The sequence below is a fragment of the Larus michahellis genome, chromosome 2 (genome assembly GCF_964199755.1).
Source record: "Larus michahellis chromosome 2, bLarMic1.1, whole genome shotgun sequence".
NCBI classification, from domain to species: Eukaryota; Metazoa; Chordata; class Aves; order Charadriiformes; family Laridae; genus Larus; species Larus michahellis.
The window spans coordinates 47,494,707-47,514,588 of NC_133897.1; the positions used below are offsets into that span (position 1 = coordinate 47,494,707).

The window sequence follows — 19,882 nt, forward strand, 5'->3', positions numbered from 1 at the left end:
TAACATAATCTGATCTGATTAATGTGATTTAAATTACAGCAATCTCTGTTTCCTGCTTGTTCAGTTCAGCTCTTCTAGTGGCTACTTTTTCCCTCCTTCTCCTTCTGCAATCTTTCTGAATGGAAGTAGCTATGGCTGCTGTGCTTTATTTGGAAGTTGGTCTTTTTTGGGCTATGGTAAGCGCGCTTTAGTTCTCGGACAGTGGAGACACCTCATCTGTGAATCCTGAAGAGTCTCAATTTTGTATATACATGCAGGATGGGATTTATCTTACTTAGCTTTAGCTGTCTATACCTGCCATGTCTAGTCACTGTAGTTTCCCTTTCTAAGCAGCATGGAGAGAAACAGGCATTTTTGGTGTGTGTGTCACCTGACCTCTTTAGACATTTGCATGAGGCTGAGATGAAGTGTGCCCTTGCCTGGTGGACATTTTGTTAGGCCAATGTAATTTTCTTTGTTTAGTAGGTAAGAGGGAAATGTACCTATGGTTTTCTGCAACATACATGCTTACAGGAGTGTGTTTTGTGTTTGGGGACTAGATGTCTGAATTTCCATGTACATTACATTTTATGCGCGTAACTTTCTTTTGTAGATCTATTTGTTGGGGTTTTTTGTCAATATCACCAGTAGGATGTGGGAGGTAGAGGCAGGATTACTAATGATAGGCATAGAGTTATGTACTTTATTAATTATATTTTTTCCTTTATCTTCTGCAGACTGTCCAAAGAAAGCAGATGTTATTTTCCTAATAGACGGTTCCAGAAATATAGATGAAGAAAACTTCAGGATAATGATGGACTTTGCGACAAGTGTAATCAATCCAGCTGTTATTGCTCAAAATACCAAAATTGGCTTTGCACTGTACGGTGGTGTCTATAAAGAAGAGTTCAACCTAGGCATTTTTCCAAACATATCAGAGCTAGAATTTAAAATTCAAAGCATCAAACAAATTACAGGGCACAAAACTAATCTTGAAAATGCACTTGAGAAAGTGAAATTCAACTTCCAACCAGAAAAGGGTAGCAGAATACATGAAAATGTCCAACAGATTTTAGTGGTAATCATGGCTGGACGAACAACCAGTAGAGCTGCAAGAGCAGCAGAAAGCCTGAGGAAGAAAGGTGTTGATATATATGCCATCGGCGTGGGAAATGTTGATCAGTCCCAGCTAACACAGATAACTGGATCATCAAGTAGGAAATATGCTGTTGATGATTTTTCTAACTTGAAGACCATAAAAAAAAGACTGGTTGATGTTATTTGTAAGGATAATAGAAAAGGTAAATATCCCCGAACCAAACTGTTCTAAGATCTGTGTGCTGCTTTAAGTATGCTTCCCAGTTAGAGTGGTTCTTTAGAATACATTTGGTTGATCTTCTGCAACACTCTGAAAACAGAATTGAAAACTTCTTCTGACTCACATGAAGATAATGATCTCTGTGGAATAAATTAACTACATACATTAGCTACATCTCTCTAAAATTTCTGAAAGAAATGACTCGGATGTTTCCTCTTTGCTCCCTCCATAGAATAAAGTGTATGATCTGACAAACAAATAACCACCCACTTCAGTTTGCCTTGTGTTAGCTTCTGCCTTGCTGCACATGCAGATACTCTCCTTCCCAGGTACATAAGGTATTTCCCATTTTCTCCCTTTCAGGAAGGGTAGAAAGACACACGTGAACAGTTACTGTGAATTTAGTAAGTTTTCTACAAGCTCACACCCTACTGTACTCCTCATTAATTTATCCAGGTACTTATGTTCTCATTTGTGCAAATTTGAGCTGATTGACTGAGATCACACATCACAGGCTTGAAGATTTTAGTTTTAATTGTTTAAACATGTGTCTGAGCTTTAGACTGTATAATTTTCATCCGCTTCCTTACTCAAAGTACAGCTTTCGTACTTTGAGTACTAAAGTACTTTGTGTACTAAAATTGGTTTTGCTTCTGAGTTGACAGCAACTCTGATGCCGTATCATCCAAACACTAATTTGAGAAAGTTAGAAGCAGTTACCACAATTGCAGAGCAGAAATAAAGCGTTACTAGCAATAGGTGCAATTCTTAAAAATGTCTGTTTTCTCTTCTGCTGAGTTGCAGACAGAAATAACATGAGAAAGACATTAATCCCATAGAATACCCATGCAGTGACTCAGTCATACTACAGATTAGAGTGACCTCACATCTAACTAAACAAGGGACACGGTGGCAGTACTTCTCGTTTTGTGGCATGTGCTTTCATTTTGCTTCTGGTTTTCCCATTACCTCACATGCAGTGAGAAATTATTCTGAAATGCATATTGAGAGTTGGGGGCCCCTGCTCTGTCTGCTAACTGTGCAGAGCTGTCCATGCCACAATGAATGTGCAAGCACAGGTAAAAAGTATAATGAGGGGCAAAGAAGGGAAGTGATTTGGTATTGACCCAAATCTTAAACATTAGGCATAGCATTTTTTTAAAGTAATGAAACTACTACGTCAGTTATGTGTTAACTCTCCAGCACAACATGTTAAAAACAAACAGCCCTCTGATTTAAATAATACCTGCTCAATTGCCTGTAGATGGGGAATAAGGGCAAAGAAGGGGCAAAACCAGATGAACTGAGAAGTACCTCCAGTGAAATAATTTCTGAAACGGATGCTGACATTGCTATTAAGAGGATGGGCTCTCAGATTTGTTATGTAAGGATAATTACAGAACACATTTTCAGTTAAAGGCATTTAGGAATTTTTAGCAGCTTTATCTATCCATTATGCTTTTCATTTCCACAATTTTTCTCTAGAAATTAAAAATTCGTCTGAGTGGGTTTAAGATTAACATATCTCTAGATGAATTAGAGACCTAAAGATTCATTTCAGATCATCTACCTGAGGCTTGGAGATGACAGATTCCAGAGGCTCCTGCCTACTTAGCTGATGTGCATTGGTCTCCCCTTGTTGTGTTTTTTCTCTTCTGTTTTTCTTTACCTGAAATGAAAATTGTTTGATGCATTTCTTTGTGATTTTTCCAACAGTGGCTTGTTTTGTGGATGTCACTGTGGGATTTGACATTTCGTCACAGAGGGAAGGCCACCACTTATTTCATGGACAGACCAGACTGGAAAAACTTTTCCCTGAGATTTTGCAAGCCCTCCTGTTACTAAGTGATGTGAGCTGCATTGTTGGGTCCAAGACACAGAGCAGCGTGGCTGTTCAAGTGAAGAATAGTGTTACTCCAATATCCACAAAGTTCTACATTGACAGTGAATCTATCTGGCATAACCTGTCTAATGCTGTGATCAAGAGACCATCCCAACTTAATGTTGAGTTCTTGCAGTCACTTTGGGAAACATTTCAGAACACGGATGAGACCCGACAAAAGGTAATGTGATGGCTTTAGCAAAATCCTTTGGTCAAAACTGAATAAGAAAGATTGAAATACAGTTGTTCTTCGCTTCTTTATGATTTAAATTGTCACTTTTATGTCTTTGTAGGTATTACTTGTGTTTTCAGATGGTGTGGATGATGACATAGAAGCACTCGAACAAAAATCTGAAGAACTTAAGGAGAAAGGTATCTATTTTAGAAAAGTCAGAATGTTTTATTTCTCCAGTGGCCTAGCAATGGGGTGAGAGAGGTATTTAATTTTTTCTGCAGAAAGAGAAGAGGGAGTTTAGCAGCAAATAAAAGGAGTTATATGCTCAGTCAATGTAAATCAGAATAGCTCCATTGAAGTGAGATTGACAACACCAGATAAGACTGTCCTCCTACCTTGGCCGTTATCTTTCTCTGTGGCCAGTTGTGGATGGAAACACCTAATAACAGGGCTAAGTAAATAGTAATGCTTCTTTGGGATGACTTCCCCGTTTAGAGATTTTATGGTCTGAAACAATCTTTCTTAGAATGTTTAACTTTCCCACAGCCACACGTATCTGTTATGTTTCACCAGTCGATCATCTGCGTTGTCCTCAGTATCTGTTATCACCCAGAAACCTAGCAGAGTGGGGAGAAGATAGAGTAGTTATCTTCCCCTCTGCCCTGTAGGCTTCAGTGTCTGCATCAGCACCTGATTTCAGAGCCCAGGGTCAGAGAGGTAGGGCAGCAGGAATGGAGAAGCTGTCACAGCTGCGAAGCTCTTCTGATGTGTGCAGGAGACTGTCATGCATGAAACAGTGAAAAACAGAACTGGAGATGGAAGGGCTAGATTTGCTAAAGGGAGATGCAAGGGGCTTCTCAGTTGGTACCAGTCCCTTTGGTGTGTGCTTGTCCCTAATCCCATACAGACATCCATTGTCTCATATCTATTGTCTCTTCTCTCTTTTCCCAACAACAACCTTGCAAAGAATTCCTTTACGAAAAGCTGGCAAGTGACAAGAAGAGTGGAGTACAAGGGTGATGAGTGCAGGCAGTAAAACGGAGCATAGAAGTCCTATTAGCAAAGATGCTATTAGCTTCAGAGCAGTAATAATGGGGAAAACATGAGGTCTCTTTTGACACAGTGGCAGCTGTGTGGGAAAGATGAGAAGATGTATAGATAATGCCTAACAGCTCGCTCAACCATACCAAAGACTGTTTCCTTGGGATGCTGTGTAGTGTTGGTCAGTTGTCCTACATCAATAAGCAAATTAGGTGTAGAAGTGTGATTTGGGCTTGAGTTTTAAAATAAATTTTAAAATGTCTTTGGTCTTAGGTTTGGATGTTTTTTGTTTGTTTCTGTTGTTCTTTGCTTTCATTTGCTGGGACTGTGCAGCATCATTCAGCTAAAGACTGCTCTCGTCTCCGTTCAAGTGAGTCAGCAGTCTGGCTGCTAGATTCAGGGAATTTAAATCAGAGTAAATTCAGTTTGTTTGGATTTGAATATGCTGATATTACCAGCTGTGTTGTACAAATGTATAAAAGGAAGGGACTCAGTTGCTATTGCTGTGGCCAGCATACTCCCCTGTGCATATCTCTCCTTCCCTAAGTCTCACTGTGGAATTGCAATATAACTGCATTTTCAACCAAATTGTTGCCTCACTGTGCTTTTTTTCCTTACAAAAGGAGATAGACTGTTCTCTGTTGTCTCTCTGAATGATCTGAGTTCAAGGGGAGCACTTCAGGACATTACGGCATAGGGTATCTCTTTGCCTCTTTTCTTCTTGCTTTGCAACCTGAGGAGGTGTCTTGTGGCCACTAGCTTACTCTGATTTCACACTGGTGTCATTCTAGATCAATGTAAAGACATGCATTCCTACAGTAAAACTGGGCTGGAGAAACAGAGAATTCAAACCTGCAATTTCTCTGGCATCTACCTCAGCTTTAGATCTGCTGTTGTAGCAGACGGAATGATGACTTGGAGCCACCAATATTTGTTATTATTTTAATGTAAAAAGAAATGCACGCTAAAACTTTTATTTTTCCTGAGAGGTACATGATTAAGTGAATATTTATGTCGACACCCAAATCAACCATATGGTTTTGAATCATTAATCATTATTCAAATAGGAAGGTTTTTATGTTGAGCCTTTTCATTGTCATTAGCACCTCATTTGAATCACTTACATAATTGTATACCATCAAAAGTGTGGCTTTTACAGCTGGTATTCCTAGTAGGTATCGTTCACCTGATGCATGGGATAAGTCATATCACGATGCATGTATAGATAAGGTACAGAGACCATTTTTCAATGGAACTTAAATTTATTTTCATATTTATTGTACTTAGGTTTGGATGGTCTTATAACTGTTGCTCTGGAAGGAGCCTCCAACATTCAAAACTTCCGATCCATTGAGTTTGGAAAAGGATTTGAATATGGAACTCACTTAGATATTGGCATGACAGATATCGCTAGCAGGCTATCCAAGTTCTTGGTAAGTTTTTTGATAAAGAACCAATGCACACAGTAAGATCTTATGTAAAAGAACTGTACAATCAGACCGTAAGTATCAAGTTTGGTAAATACGACTAACAAAGGAGTCATGCTATTAATAAACATAAAGTCCAGTTGTATTCTTATGGTGAGTGCTTCCAGTAAGAGCAGGAGCAGAGTCAATGAGGAAATTTTTGGAAAATACATTTTTATCCGCAGTAACTTCTTCTTTTTAAGAACAATATTGCTGAGAGGACCTGCTGCTGTTTGGCTTGCAAATGTGTTGGGGAAGAAGGTGACATCGGAGATAGGGGAAAACAAGGGATAAAGGTAAGAGTGCATCCTAGCTTTGTATTGCTAAGTTTGAGTTGTAAATAATAACGTAAAGATGTTTATCTACCTATGTTTTATGGCGTGATTTTGGTATATCTTCCAAAATAACAATATACCCTCTGTCTAACAATGCAGGAGGAGGAATCAGTCATCAGTTATGAGTAGTATGGAGGATGGGGAACATTTCAAAATTGATGAGCTTATCTAAAGATTCTAATACAGGTTTTGCTTAGCAACTTGCCTGCTTTTCCCTAAAATGTGTGTCTTTCAGAGATCTCTATTCAGAGCCATCAGAAAGTTCCAATGACTGCTTGTGTTCCTACTGACTGCATTATTTATCAGTCTGGGTAGCAATAAGTGGTTTCTGCAGGAGTTCCAGAAAGAGCCCAAATCTGATGAGGGCATTGCATTTCATTTCAATAGTAAAGATTTCCATTAAAGTCAATGGAAAGATGCCAGTGAAATCCTACAGGCTAGGGAATTAAAAGCTAATCCATACAAACAAGCAAAAATACTTTGAATGAAATTATTTGTCTTGGGATTTTTACTTTTTTTTTTTTTACTAACTAGACTTCCAGTTAAGGAATGCAACAGAACCCTCCTAAATCTCAGACATTTGTGACTTTTATTGTATTCTTTTCCTTTGATGTAGTTAAGAAATAATAGAAGATTCTGTACTGTAGTTCAGTAGTGTAACATTTAATTCTATTCAACTTTAAGTAACTTATTTTGACAGCTTCCATAATAACTGAGAGTTCTGTCAAATGTGTGCATTAATTTTAACTAAAAACATGCTCTACCATGTGGGTATTTGAAGAATATACTTTTTCAAGCTATCAGGAGTGCAAATATCGTGGAAGAATGTCCCCTGTATAAATGAAACGTTACTTTCTATACAGTCCCGATGTCCCTGTGGACGTCCCTGTGGATGTTGACTAGTCACTCGACATTGGGTGTTGCTTCTCACCTGTGTATTTCAGCAGCCATCAACACTGCTGCAGGAGGCTTCAGATTTTCTGCTTCCAGCAGATGACAAAATGGACAGCTCAGGCAGATATAGTATTAGTTCACATACATTTTTTGCGCACCCATAGCTTTATTTTGTCCTCTAGCTCTTCTCTGCTTTTCCAGAGTTAAAGAATTCCCTTGAGTCTTTTCACACTTATATCTTGTCTCCTGCACAGCATCTCTTCCATCCTTTGTTCTTCTTTCATTATAAATATTAAGCAAAGTCCAAGATAGGTCTGCAGGTGCAGTCTCAGGACAGGTATGCCCTGCTGCTATTTCTAATGCTTTACCCGGCCAGATGATGGGTTCCTGCCTTGCCAGGGCAAACCACAGCCTCTGTCACGTGCCAGCGTGGCATTTGTGATCTGATATTTTGCTTAATGCTGTCAGTTTTTGCAGGAAACTGAGTGACGGTAGAAGAAAGTGCTCCTTTGCAGCCTCAGTTCACAACAAGAATAAACTTTGGTACTCCAAAAGTCAAGGTATAAAGGAACCTCTTGCAGGGTAGCACTTCACAGTGCTGATGACTAAGTGGGGTAAAATTTGGGGGATCAGACACACTCTCTTTTAGCCTTCTCTCTCTCAGGAGAGAGTATATATGAAGGCTTTTCACTTTCCAAAAAGCTCTCATAAAACATTGTGCCAGGGTCAGTGGCTTCTCCCACCTGGCAGCATACTCTAGGCACACAGAAGACCTACCTCAGAATTCAGTATAAAGGCTGTTGTGCCAGGCTAGATTTTTACTCTCCAAATGTTACCCTCTTGCAAAAGAGGCCTCTGAATTCAGGTAGGAGCTTTTTGGCCTATGAATCTTTTTTGCACAGGGGAAGGGGAATGAGAGATTGAAATAATATTCTCTCTTATCCTCTGTGCTATACAACAAGGATCATTTAATTCTGAAACATCAGGAGCACTCATTAAGCCTGTGCTGGGACTCAAAGCCCAGGACAGCTGTTTCTGGTGCAGCTTTCATCTGTGTGGAATCATAGGAAAATGGAAACGCCCGCCTTGGATTCAGAATGGGTTTTGCTGATTATATCTCTCCTGAAACAGTTATCATAAATCATATACATTTTAAGATACTATCCCCACAGCTTATTTGTTTACTAGTATCCCTTTTTCCTAGGCGAATCCAGGGCGAACAGTGCCCTCTCAACTCTTCTATAAAGATATGTTACATGAACTCCTTCAAAAATAATTGGACTGGAATAAAAAATAATATGAAAGAACAATGTAAAATCAGAAACATTAAGGAATTTTGTAAAGTTTGTGGTTATAAGGAAAATAGTCTGAAAAGAGATTGACTTCTAAAAATCTGCCTGGACTACACAAGGAAGGAATCTACATAGAAGCTCCAAAATCTCTGTCATATCTCTTCAGAAGTATTTCCTGGCTAACATCTATTTGGGGCTTGTTTTTTAAAGTACACCCCTTTCTTACAAGGACAGATACCAGACTCTCGGGTCAAATCTTAGTTTGGCGTATGTCAAAAGTAATGGCTTGGAGAAAGCAGGTTTTATCCTGTGGATGGCAATAGTTCTTTGGTCTTCCTCAACATACTTTCTTGCTCATCCAGACTGACAAATGTGGAACCATTAAAGCAATCAAGTTCATGCCAGTGTGGAGAAGCTCCAATAATACAGTCGTAGAATGGTTTGGGTTGGAAGGGATCTTTGAAGATATCTAGTCCAATGCCCCTCACCAGCAAAGATGGAAAAACAATTGGTGGACTACTATTGATAAAAAGACATTCAAGAAGAAAGTGTTTGAAGCAGAAGTAGCCAATGACATTTGCTTTCTACCCAAACCAATGAAACATTCTTCATAAAAATGCAAAATAAGCATTTATGTATGACAGATTATGAATCTTGTACAAGATTTTATTTTTTTTTTTTCTATCAGCTTTTAAAGAACCAGTAATTAAGGTATATCTCAGTGTTGTCTTGAAATGTTTAATTAATTGCTGGAGACACTTTAACTTCGGAAGAGCTTTTCCTGGGGCCTGCAGTGAAAAAAAATTGTTCACCCTGGAGCATCTAATAAAACATTGCGCAACCTTCAAATTCAAATGTGGGACAAATAATGCATTATTGATGACTTAAACTGTTAGTAACATTAGGGAAAGCGTTAGGAGAAAAATGATCAGGAAAGAAGTTGTTTGTTATTCAAGTTTTCAGCAGTGTTTGAAGCCCAGAGTAAGCAGAGGGACTGAATATGCAAAGAACAATATATTAGCCCATTTAGTTTTTCTAGAATTCCCCGACAGTTTCTCAAGGTCAATCAAGTATTACAGAATTATCTCTCATCTTTTAACTTCAGGGACCCAATGGTGTTAAAGGCAACCCAGGATATCCCGGAGATGAAGGAGTACAGGTAAGTTTTAACACTTTAAAAACCTGTGCTTGTGAAAACTGAAATTTTTGAGCAGGGAAACAGATAAGGGTATTTAAACTAGCTGGATAGTGAACTTACAAAGCTCTGTTACCTTTCAAGGTGAGAACTCCCTCATATCACTTGACTAAAACAGAGACAATATTGTGACATTTTCAGTAACGTTTCTTGGGGTATAACGGACATACATTACAACAACCTGAATAGCTTATATACGTGGCTGAATGGGTGCCTACTTAGCAAAGTTATTTGGGAACTTATTTTTACTCCTCTAGAAGACTTCTATGAAGAGCATTTTTTTGTTTTCCTCATTATATTTTTTTTGGTGTGTTTTCCTAAGTTAATAAGCCAGTTAATAAGCCAGTTCTGGCCAGTCAAGACCAGCTCTTTGATCTAGGCATCCATGTCTAGATAGTTTTGTTTGTATCTGAATTAGATGTGCTTTTTGAAGGCCATCCAAACCATATCCTCTTGATTTGATCCAGGTGTTGTGGTTTTGGCCAAATTGGCCAATGGCCGACAACAGTTGCTCTCCCCTCACCTCTCACACATGGAGAGGAGGAAGAGAGATAAAGAGATTTATGAGTTTAGAAGAAACTAAACTACTTTAATGAAATATTAATAATAAAATAAAAAGGAAATAATAAAATAGATACAGTATACACAAAACCGTATTAAGCTCCCAGGATGACATCACCGGCAGACACTGAGGAAGTCCCAGACTGGACTCAGCAACAGGTGGGAACTGGATTCCAGAGCTGGAGTCAGGAACACACAGATCAGGATGAAAGGCAGATGAACAGAGAAAGTCCTCCTTGGACGTCAGCCACTGAAGAAAGAGCACTGACCCTTTCTTTCCTTTCTTTGATCCCTCAGCTTTTATACTGAGCAGGGGGCAGATGGGATGGAATACTCCTGTTGGTCAATTTTGGGTCACCTGTCCTGTCCGCTCCTCCCTGCAGGTGGGACCCCTCTATGCTTTTCCATTTCTGACCCTCCAGCGGGGCAAATAACAAAATTCGCTGACCTTGGTTGTTATAGCAATAAGTATAAGCAAGAGCCTCTCTGCATACCATTCCTTGGCACTAACTGTAAACAGGTCTTATCACCCTAAGAATGAACAGTTTTCTGTACAATATGCTGTTAATTTTAGTGAGTTGGAAGAGGCCTAGCTAAGAAGTAAAATTACTGAACAGAAAGTTGGTTCTGTTTTACCTCAAACCAGGACACCTGGTTTAATATTTTTTGTTGCTGGTAGGTTACTGAAACCAAAAACATGAAAGGGAAAGAGACTGGGAAATCTACTGCAAGGTGATGACCATCTCTCAGGTTGATGCATACATTTGTTTGCTTCCAAAAGAGCAAACAGTTTTCATCCATATAGCTTTTGTTTCAAATTTAAAAAAATGTAAATGAGCAAAGACCCATCAGTGGAAACTAAAAATAACTACAGTGACAGTAAGGAAGTAGCATAGCAGTGTAATGGATGTTAGAAAGGAGCATGGCCCAAGCTGTCATCAGGAGGATGCAGTAACTGTTCTGTTGCTGATGTCGGACAGTTTGTAATAGTTTGTAGGCATTGATCTGGAAGACTGTTTGCTCAAGAGCAAGTCTTGATATATCAAGATGCAGTACTCCAAAGACAGGCCTGCAGGTGTATAATGGCATCATCACATTGTATTTGCTTTACTTTCATCATACTATGCAGGAAGAAATTTTTCATGGAAATCCTGTCAGCCAGACCCACAAATATTAGGTCTTCTCTGGGAGATTTCTGTACTCATATGTAGTTTCAAATTTAAGAAGAACTAGTATAGTGATACTTTTTTACAGGAGTCAGATTTGTCAAAATGGTAGCTGGAGACTAGGCATTGTAAGTGTAATGTGAATATTAACAGAGCAATGCATATGGCTAAAAAGAAGTCAAAATTATAGCAGGGGAGATTAAAAATATTTTAACATTTGCTAGGATACCGCTGATATATTTGATCTTTCCTAGAAGGTCACTGAATTATGAGGATCTTGCAGTTGCACTTTTCTTTATTGTTGCAACCTCTTTAATCTGCAGTCAGCCAGGGACTTTACTGGGGCTACAGTTCTTGAGAAGAAGTCTTTCCAGGACTACAGGACCAGATCTCTCTACCAGATAAATTAGCTGCCAGCTTGTGTAAACCTCATGTATATTTAAGCAATTGGTTTCTTCTTTTCTCTCTTTCAGGGCCCAAGAGGACCACCTGGACCTCGAGGACGACAAGGCAACATGGGTTGTCCAGGCAAAAGAGGTTTAAAGGTTAAACAAGAATTCTGAAAATACTGCTTCATTGTGATTTAGAATAATCCTTCAATGTTCTTATTACCTGTTTTTCTGACTTTTGCCATCTTTTTTCTTTTCAGGGATTTCGAGGATTTGTTGGAAAAAAGGTACAGTATGACTCTAGGCAGTCTGAGTTTCTGACTGCAGTATTCTTTAGGGCTTTGTCCTGCACTGAAATAGAGATTTTGACAGTTTTGCAGAGATGTCAGTGAGTGTAAGTCAATATTACTTTTTTTTAGGCTGCTTTGCAGATGTCTGCTGTAGTGCCCAGTTTATGGTTGTGCCTAGGGAACATACAAGAAATGAAAGTTCAAGCATTAATTCCTGTGTCTAGTTTTTCTACCGTTTTTTTGGGTTTTTTTCTTCAGTTTTAGGTTGGGGTTTGGGTTTGTTTGTCTTTTTTTTTTAATCTTGGTCTATGTCACCCTATTCTTACTGGAGTATGTAAGTGTGCACTTGTTTTTTATGCAAAAAATTCATGCACATTTGTACTATTTCAGGGTGACAATGGGGAAGATGGGAGTGATGGAATTAGAGGAGAAGAGGTATGTTATTTTCTTTCTTTCTTTCGCCTTCTTGACCTCAAAGTTACTGAGTGATAAAAATGAATATACCATATTTTGTCTTTAAGGGATCTCCTGGGGTTCCTGGAAAGAAAGGAGAAAAGGGTGACATTGGATATCCGGTAACATTTTGTTATCTTTTATTGGTCAGGGTTTGGATTTAAGAACAATAGTATGGCTATTTCATGAAACTGTCCCTGTGAGAAATGTCTTTAATAAACTCTCAAGCACAAGGAGCAGACCTTGTACTACAAAGTTATTTGCACATTTTTTGTTTGAATTCCTATCAGGAAGGTATTATAGGACTTCTAGCTTCTGAAGAAGAGCAAGCTACTGATGAATAGCCAGCAGGTATTTTTGTTAATAGGGTATATACCCAGAAAATGGTTGCCTGTAGGATGGTTCAATTTAGAAGAGAATTTGAAAAATAATTAGACCTGTACTTTACAGTCTTCTAGGGTGGCATTTTCTTGTATTTATTGAGGGATCAAGTAATTTCTGCGTACGACTAATTTTTATTTGGCTAAAGATAGATATGAAGCCTCCTACCTCTGTAGTACCCTGTCAGGTTCACATACATGAGACAAGAGAGTTTTTTGATTATCTGTGTTTGCCAACATCAGATAACTTATTTTTCATAAAGTATGGAGCAGCCCTGTTGCCTTTCCACTTACCTTGCCGTCTGAAACAAGGTGTAACTTAGGACTCCAAATTGCAGAAAGAGATACTGCCTTGTGGAAGCTTCAGTAGACAGTTGGAGAATTGACCATTTGTCTTTTCACTGAAGAGATGCCATTTGTAGAATGGCTAACTGAAACAAAAAACCCAGCTTGGTAGACACCAAACATTTTGACTTGGTCCATGTGATAAAAACAATCCTCAGTGGGAACCAAGGTGATCATTCAAGTGATCAGTTACAGTTTAGCCTCCACAATTCAATGCCTGCTATTAGGAACAGCAGGCTGGTGGGCAGCCACCATGCAGGTCTGAGCATGAAAAGTTTGAGCTTGCAGGAGCAGCAACTGGAAACCTGTTTCAAGCCTGGAAAACAATACTCTCAAATAACTCCTTGGTACTTCACTTCCAGAAGAAAGCGTCTTATTCTTTCTGCCCTTATACAGGTGCCTAAGGAGGCACAGGGTTGATTGCTGCTCAGAAGACTCTGGTTATTCACAGAAAATGCACCATTACATTCAAAACATGAAATGTATGTTAGCATACGCCTTTCAATGATGTAGTCTACAAACAAAGTTCTTTGATATTTGGAATAATTTCTGTTTAGTTGCAATAAGTATTTTGAATTTATTCCTTAGTTAAAAAAAACCCCAAAGACAAAACATGAAACAAAATGTCGAGCACAGTGCCTGTTTCTATATTGCTTCGTGTCCAAGAACCTCCAGGTTTCTGGTTTTTTGGGGAGTGGAATTGGGAAAGAAACTGAGAGTGAAACTACTTAAAAACGAAGGTTGAAAGGTTGGAACTTGGCAATTCCTTCATGAAAGTATTGTTTCAGGTTCCTACTGAGGTATGTTCTGCTTTCAGGGGAGTCCAGGACCAAGAGGATCCCCTGGAGACCGTGGCCAGAAGGGCTTTCGAGGAGATCCTGTATGTTTTTTCAAGTGCATCATTATTTTCTAGATGTTGACTGTCTTCTTATGTGGGCTCATAAGTCTTCATACATAGTCTCCTGTGCACCAGGGCAAAACGGAAGTGTTCTTCCAGTGTGTTCACGTGCTATCACAATGACTGTAGCATGTCTAATACATAGGCTTTTTATTAACCCTTCATATATGTAAATCTCTCTATTGTTTTGCTAAAGAAGAATGTTTTACAGTTTTTAAGAAGTTAGTACTACCAAATCCTTGATCTGTTCTTTCTAAACTGAACTCCTTCTAATGGTGACAGAAATCATATGTATTGACTAAGGACTGACTTGTTTATTTAACATCTCATATTTTGTAAGAATAAACATCCTTACTGGGAGGTGTTTCTTTTTTTCAGGGTAACCCTGGACTGAACAATGCAATAACAGGACCAAGAGGCTTTGCAGGAGAAGAGGGGGAAGAGGTAATTGTTTAGAAATATGTGGAATTTCTGTAAGATACCTGCTTACCAGTTGTACAGTTTCCTCTTCCTATCTGCACTATTTAAAATATATCTTTGCCAAGGATATGGGAACTTATCACTTATGAAGTATGATGCTAACAAACATCTGAAACGCCTTTGATCAGAAATACCACTGGAAAGGAATGAGTACCACTGTCAGTATCAAACCCGCAAGGCAATGACAAACAGCTGATCTGAGTCCACTGTGCAAATCATTGCAATTTTAAGAGAAGATGTTATGGTAGCCATTGAATCCCATGGGCTCTGGGACCTCGGAACTCCTCCTTCCCAATCACTGAAGCCCAGTCAAGTGCACACTAAGACCTAGAGGGTCTTTCTGTCCCAGTCCAATAGATGCTGCTCCTGTAGCTCCTGTTTGCAGCTTTGGCAAGTAATGAGGTTCAGCCTGTATTCTAGAGAGATATGCACACATAGAGGACACCAGTGCAGTCAGACACACAGACAACCACAAAGAGAGCACTGCCTTTAGCAGCATCCACATGTAACACTATCAGAATTCATGTGAAACATATGTACAGATAGCAAAGACATGTTCCTCCATGAACATATGCTCTAACTGTTCAGATTCACAAGCGCAACCATATTCACAGATGCCTCAAATATCGGCATGGCTCCTAAACTCCATCTAAGACCCATGCCTGGACCGTTGGCAAGGGAACTGAATACTCTCCTTTCCTTCTGAAATCAATTGCGGGGGAAGCTCAGCTACCTCCATGGAAAAGGAACAAGCCTGCTTGCACTTAGAGTGAACTAAAGCCAGATCTTGTCATGCAGATGAGAGACCTGAGAAAAGGGGCCTGGTGTAAATCCCTCGCTGCTTTCAGGGAGAGTTAAAAGACTGGATGAGCCTTTTTTCCTGTGATATAACAGTACCAATGCTTGCCTCTTGTGCAATGCTTTCCAGCATTGCTCTCACAAGCGGTCTGTGTCATTATCGTCACTGCACCAAAGGAAGAAATTGAGGTACAGGAAAAGGAAGTAACTTGCCCAATATCAAAGAGCAGACTAGGAGCGGAGCCAGGAATCTGCCAACTCTCTAACCCTCAGACCTGTGCTCCTAACAAAGGCCTGCAGGAATCTTTCTAAGAGCTGTAATGGTATTCACCAGTTCTTAGATAGTGCTATCAGCCAGGCCCATTCAGAGATGTGTAATTGGTTGCTTTTGATGGTCAATGCTATTTACTGAAAGACTTTGACAGAGAATGTTTTCATGGGGAAGTCCTGCAAGACAGTTTTTGTCAGTCTTAAAAATTTGGCATGGAAAAATGGACAAAAGAAGAAAGGAGAAATTGCAATGATGCTAAGGAAATTAAATTTTTCGTGTACAGGGTGAGAGAGGACAAGAAGGCTCACGTGGCTTACCAGGAGGCCTAGGCAACCCGGTAAGTTCCTTTAACAGAGAAAGCTTGTACACAGTGAAAATGAAAAATAGTTCTTAACTTGCTTGGGCTTGATTCAGTGGGAGAATGTTTTTAAGCCTCTGCCTTGCATGCACTTTTGATAGCAATATTTAATTTGGTGAGTAGTGATACTCTTATTGTTAAATAAAAATACCTTTTCCTAAGCGATATTCAGGATGGCACTGGAGGCCAAAACTGGACTGCTGTTTTTCTACGTTATTTTTTTTTTTAAAAAGCAAAAATTTTGCATTTTTTTATCTTTTAGCTGAAAAGTTTTAATGAAGTAATTGCAACAAGTTATCCACTTTTAACAGCATTCAGATGATACCTAACTTGGCCTCACAGCCTTTTTTTTTTTACATTGTCTTAGGGAATACCAGGACAAAGGGGACAACGGGGACCAGAGGTAAGAACTATTCTTTTCTTATTTCTGCCCTTTTCCAAGTAGCAGCCTAATCAAGAATTTTGGAGAAAAAGAATTCAATGTAGTTGCAATAGATATGTTTGAGAAACATTTTTTTTAATTGATCCAGGAGCCTTATCTGGACTTTCATGTGTGTGCTTCATGCTATTACACTAAAACACCTGCAGGAGTATGTTCCAAATGTTGCACAGATAATACTGCAAATTTTAGGTATTTATAGCTTGCATGTAAGTATTGTTAGATACATAAAACTTCTTTCCTCATTTTTTTGTATCAGTTTTCAGCAGTAGGCCTTCAAAAGCAGAAGGTGCTGCTTTTAGTGCTCAGCAAGTCTTTCCCGGTGACTACAGTATTAAATTATTTTTAGTGCCTCACATATTGTCCACACACATGATTTTATTTCAAGAACATCATCACTGCATGGTTTCAGGAGTACTATCTTTGGATTATTTTTGCTGTGTTGTGTGATGTGTTGTCATTTAAAAACAGGGCAATCGTGGACAGCCTGGTCAGTCTGGCTTGCAAGGAAAACAAGGATACAAAGGACCTCAGGTAAACATTATCATTATTCACAAAAGGAAAAAAAAAACCCAGCACTAATGGGTTTTGTGTGTGTTAACTGAACTCTTTTGTATACTTTGTTTTTTAGGGACGAGAAGGCATTAACGGTCAAAAAGGACAGAAAGGGAGACCAGGACCTAAGGGTCCTCCAGTAAGTAATATAGTGAAAACATGCCGTGTTGTTTAATTGTAAAGTACTGGATGTGTAACCAACTGAGGATTGCCATCTGAATGCTTTTCATTACATTGATTTTTCAAGTTACTTTTCAGTACATGGTATTGACCAGAAAAGGAGATACATATAGCTAAGAGACAGAAGAAATAAAGAATTTCCATAAAACTTAATTATTACTGATAAAATATTAGCTTTCTAATAATTCCACCTTCCTAGCAATAATGGAGAAAAGGCACTTCTCCTGCATCAGTATTTTTTCCAAACCGTGATAAATTCTGCAGTTATACCTAATAAATTGTTGTAGATATCTGTAACAAGCTATTAACAAAGGACTTGACACTTTTATTATAGTAAGCTAAAACAAAAAAAAGTGAAGAAATGTCACAGATCTGGTCATGCAGAAATTATCAAGTATGAATTATGTTATTAATGTAATAATTATCATAATTTCAGTTCATAGGAATTCTAGTTTGTTCTTTGGCAAAAACCTGTCTTAGAGAGGTTTTCTGCCTTTGTTCCTTAGTCTCCTTTCTAGGTGTAAATCTTGTTCCAATTGCTGTAGCACAGTGGTTTTTTATAAGGGCTTGCTTTCAAGAGCAGTGATGGTATGGATGTTTGTTTTGAGTCTGTTAACCTTTTTGTTGTTCATGCTCTGACTCCCTACAACCTCCTGTGCGTTGTCAACCGATCTCTATAATTGTAGTTGAATACTTTAATTCAAAAGCAAAGTAAACAGACTGATTTTCACAATCCAGTGGAATGATTTGATAAAAGTAGGTGGTTAAACACATTAAGTAATATATAAGAACTAATACCTCTCAAGTGCGTGTTCCCGTAAGCCCTCTTATTGACTTCCCGGTGACAGGCTTCCCAGTAACAGACAAATCCCAGGAGGGTCCCTTGCTCGCTCACTTCTTTCTCTGAAACTACCATTCCTTCCTCTGTCAACTGCCAAAAATTTCCCATCTCCCACACAGCTGTGCATTTTCATGAGCTCACTTCCCTTGTACTTCAGATATTTTTAGGGGGATGTGGAGAAAGGGAAGTATAGCTGCCGCCTTTTGCACTGGGCAGATCAATGGTCATGAAACCAGCTTAAGCTCCTGCTTTCTGGTCTGATTGCCCTTGCTCTGAACTTACCGGCAGGGGTGCTGGGTGGAAAGCAGGAGAGGGGTGAAGGATGTTAACTCTCTGAAGGTATTTTTTCACCCAGCTCGTTTTTACAGTGTAGCCCCCACCCACAGAAATTTTCCCCCTTCCTGATGAGGACCTGTCTGGTAGACTAAGGAGATGACGCTGATTTCCTACCCGTAGCAGCCTTCCTCATCTCCCTGTGTCCCTCACTTTGCTATTTCCTATTGTCCTTTTGAAAATAAATACTGGCAGAATTCAAACAAATTGTTGCTTCTCAGTAAAAAAGAGTGAAAATACTAGTTGCTCTATATGAGGGAGTACAAGCTAAATTGCTTATGTGGCTCCACTTTGTTGAAATGGGAGTCGACTAGTGGCTTTAAGGAGATGAGTCTTGTTTTCATTGTGATGTTGTTCCTTGAGACTTTGGTGTTGAAAACATAATTACATAGATGAAAGGGAGGGGTCATATTGATGAGAGCAGAAGGTTTCTCTCTATCTAGTTACCTCTGTGTTTTCTACCAAATTAACATCTGATTTTTTTAGAACCTCATCCTGTAGAATTTGAAGCTATATTTTAGCTGGGGACAACCTTGGTGCTGCAAAGTCACAGTCTCTGTAAGCCTTTTTTTGGAATAAAATACAATACACTGGGACTATCATGTCCTACCCTGCTTCTGATGTGAGCGCCAACTTTCCAACAGGCTGTTTTAACTGTAAATGTTCTGTAGATCACTCACATATGTCCTCTTTGCTATTCTGTTGCCAAATTCCAAGACTGTCATGGAAAAGAAAAAGTGTTTCCACTTTTTCTTTTCAGAGGCCACTCGACATTGAAGTCTAGATAATATTTTTTCTGTTGTGTGCCTATCCATAAAAATGCTGTCTTTCTGTCATGAGAACAAGACTCTTAAAACAATATTTTCTGCAGGCATGAAAGGCTTACTGTTATTTTGGAAACACATCTTGAATGCTTCATTGATGTGACAGTTAATTAATTTTTCATACACAGTCATTTAAAGATATGTTTCCCCGCAACAATTTACCATGGGAGCCAACTGCTTATCTTTATCTTCCTCTGCCAATAGTGAGCTGAGTAGGCTTCAGTTTGACTTATGAAACACGTCTCTTGATTTAATTTCACTTATTTTTGTCAGTTCTGTCCAGAAGGTGTCCATTTTTCACACTGTCTTCAGTGTTTTGCAACCAGTCCTAGGCATTTTGATTGCACGTACTGTGTAGATGTTAATGTTGTGTTTATTTGCAAGTGTGGTGTTCAGTGACCACAAAGGGAATTGATTTCTTGTCTTCCAATTAGCACTCAAATTGTAATGCTGTGTGAGGTGGGTCACAACCATCAACTAGTGACTAGGAATCATGTCTGACCACTTTTTTTTCCTTGCCCAGTATTTGAAAACCATTTCTTAAAGAAATCTTGTATCAGAATATTTTATATAAAACATCGTGTGTTGGCATAGGACACCCAGGACTGCTATTGTGTTTTTAATGATGTCCCTCGTGACTCCTCTCCTCCCCCTAGCAGAAGGGCCATTATTCTAGGAAGCGGAGTCACACCCTGTTAGAAAAAACATCTGAGATCCAAATAGTTAGTCCTGGGCTGATCGGCA

General features: G+C 39.0%; 1 protein-coding gene across 1 annotated transcript in view; it reads left to right on the forward strand.

The window, feature by feature from the left end:
- The window catches only part of LOC141738951 (collagen alpha-6(VI) chain-like), a 44,399-nt gene that overhangs the window by 12,524 nt on the left and 11,993 nt on the right, over positions 1-19,882 (forward strand). Inside the window, 16 exon segments of the mRNA XM_074575162.1 lie at positions 717-1,280; positions 3,014-3,360; positions 3,473-3,551; positions 5,683-5,828; positions 6,065-6,157; positions 9,488-9,541; positions 11,778-11,849; positions 11,954-11,980; positions 12,374-12,418; positions 12,505-12,558; positions 13,979-14,041; positions 14,438-14,503; positions 15,892-15,945; positions 16,334-16,369; positions 16,877-16,939; positions 17,037-17,099. Of these exon segments, the coding sequence (XP_074431263.1) occupies positions 717-1,280; positions 3,014-3,360; positions 3,473-3,551; positions 5,683-5,828; positions 6,065-6,157; positions 9,488-9,541; positions 11,778-11,849; positions 11,954-11,980; positions 12,374-12,418; positions 12,505-12,558; positions 13,979-14,041; positions 14,438-14,503; positions 15,892-15,945; positions 16,334-16,369; positions 16,877-16,939; positions 17,037-17,099 (1,826 nt within the window).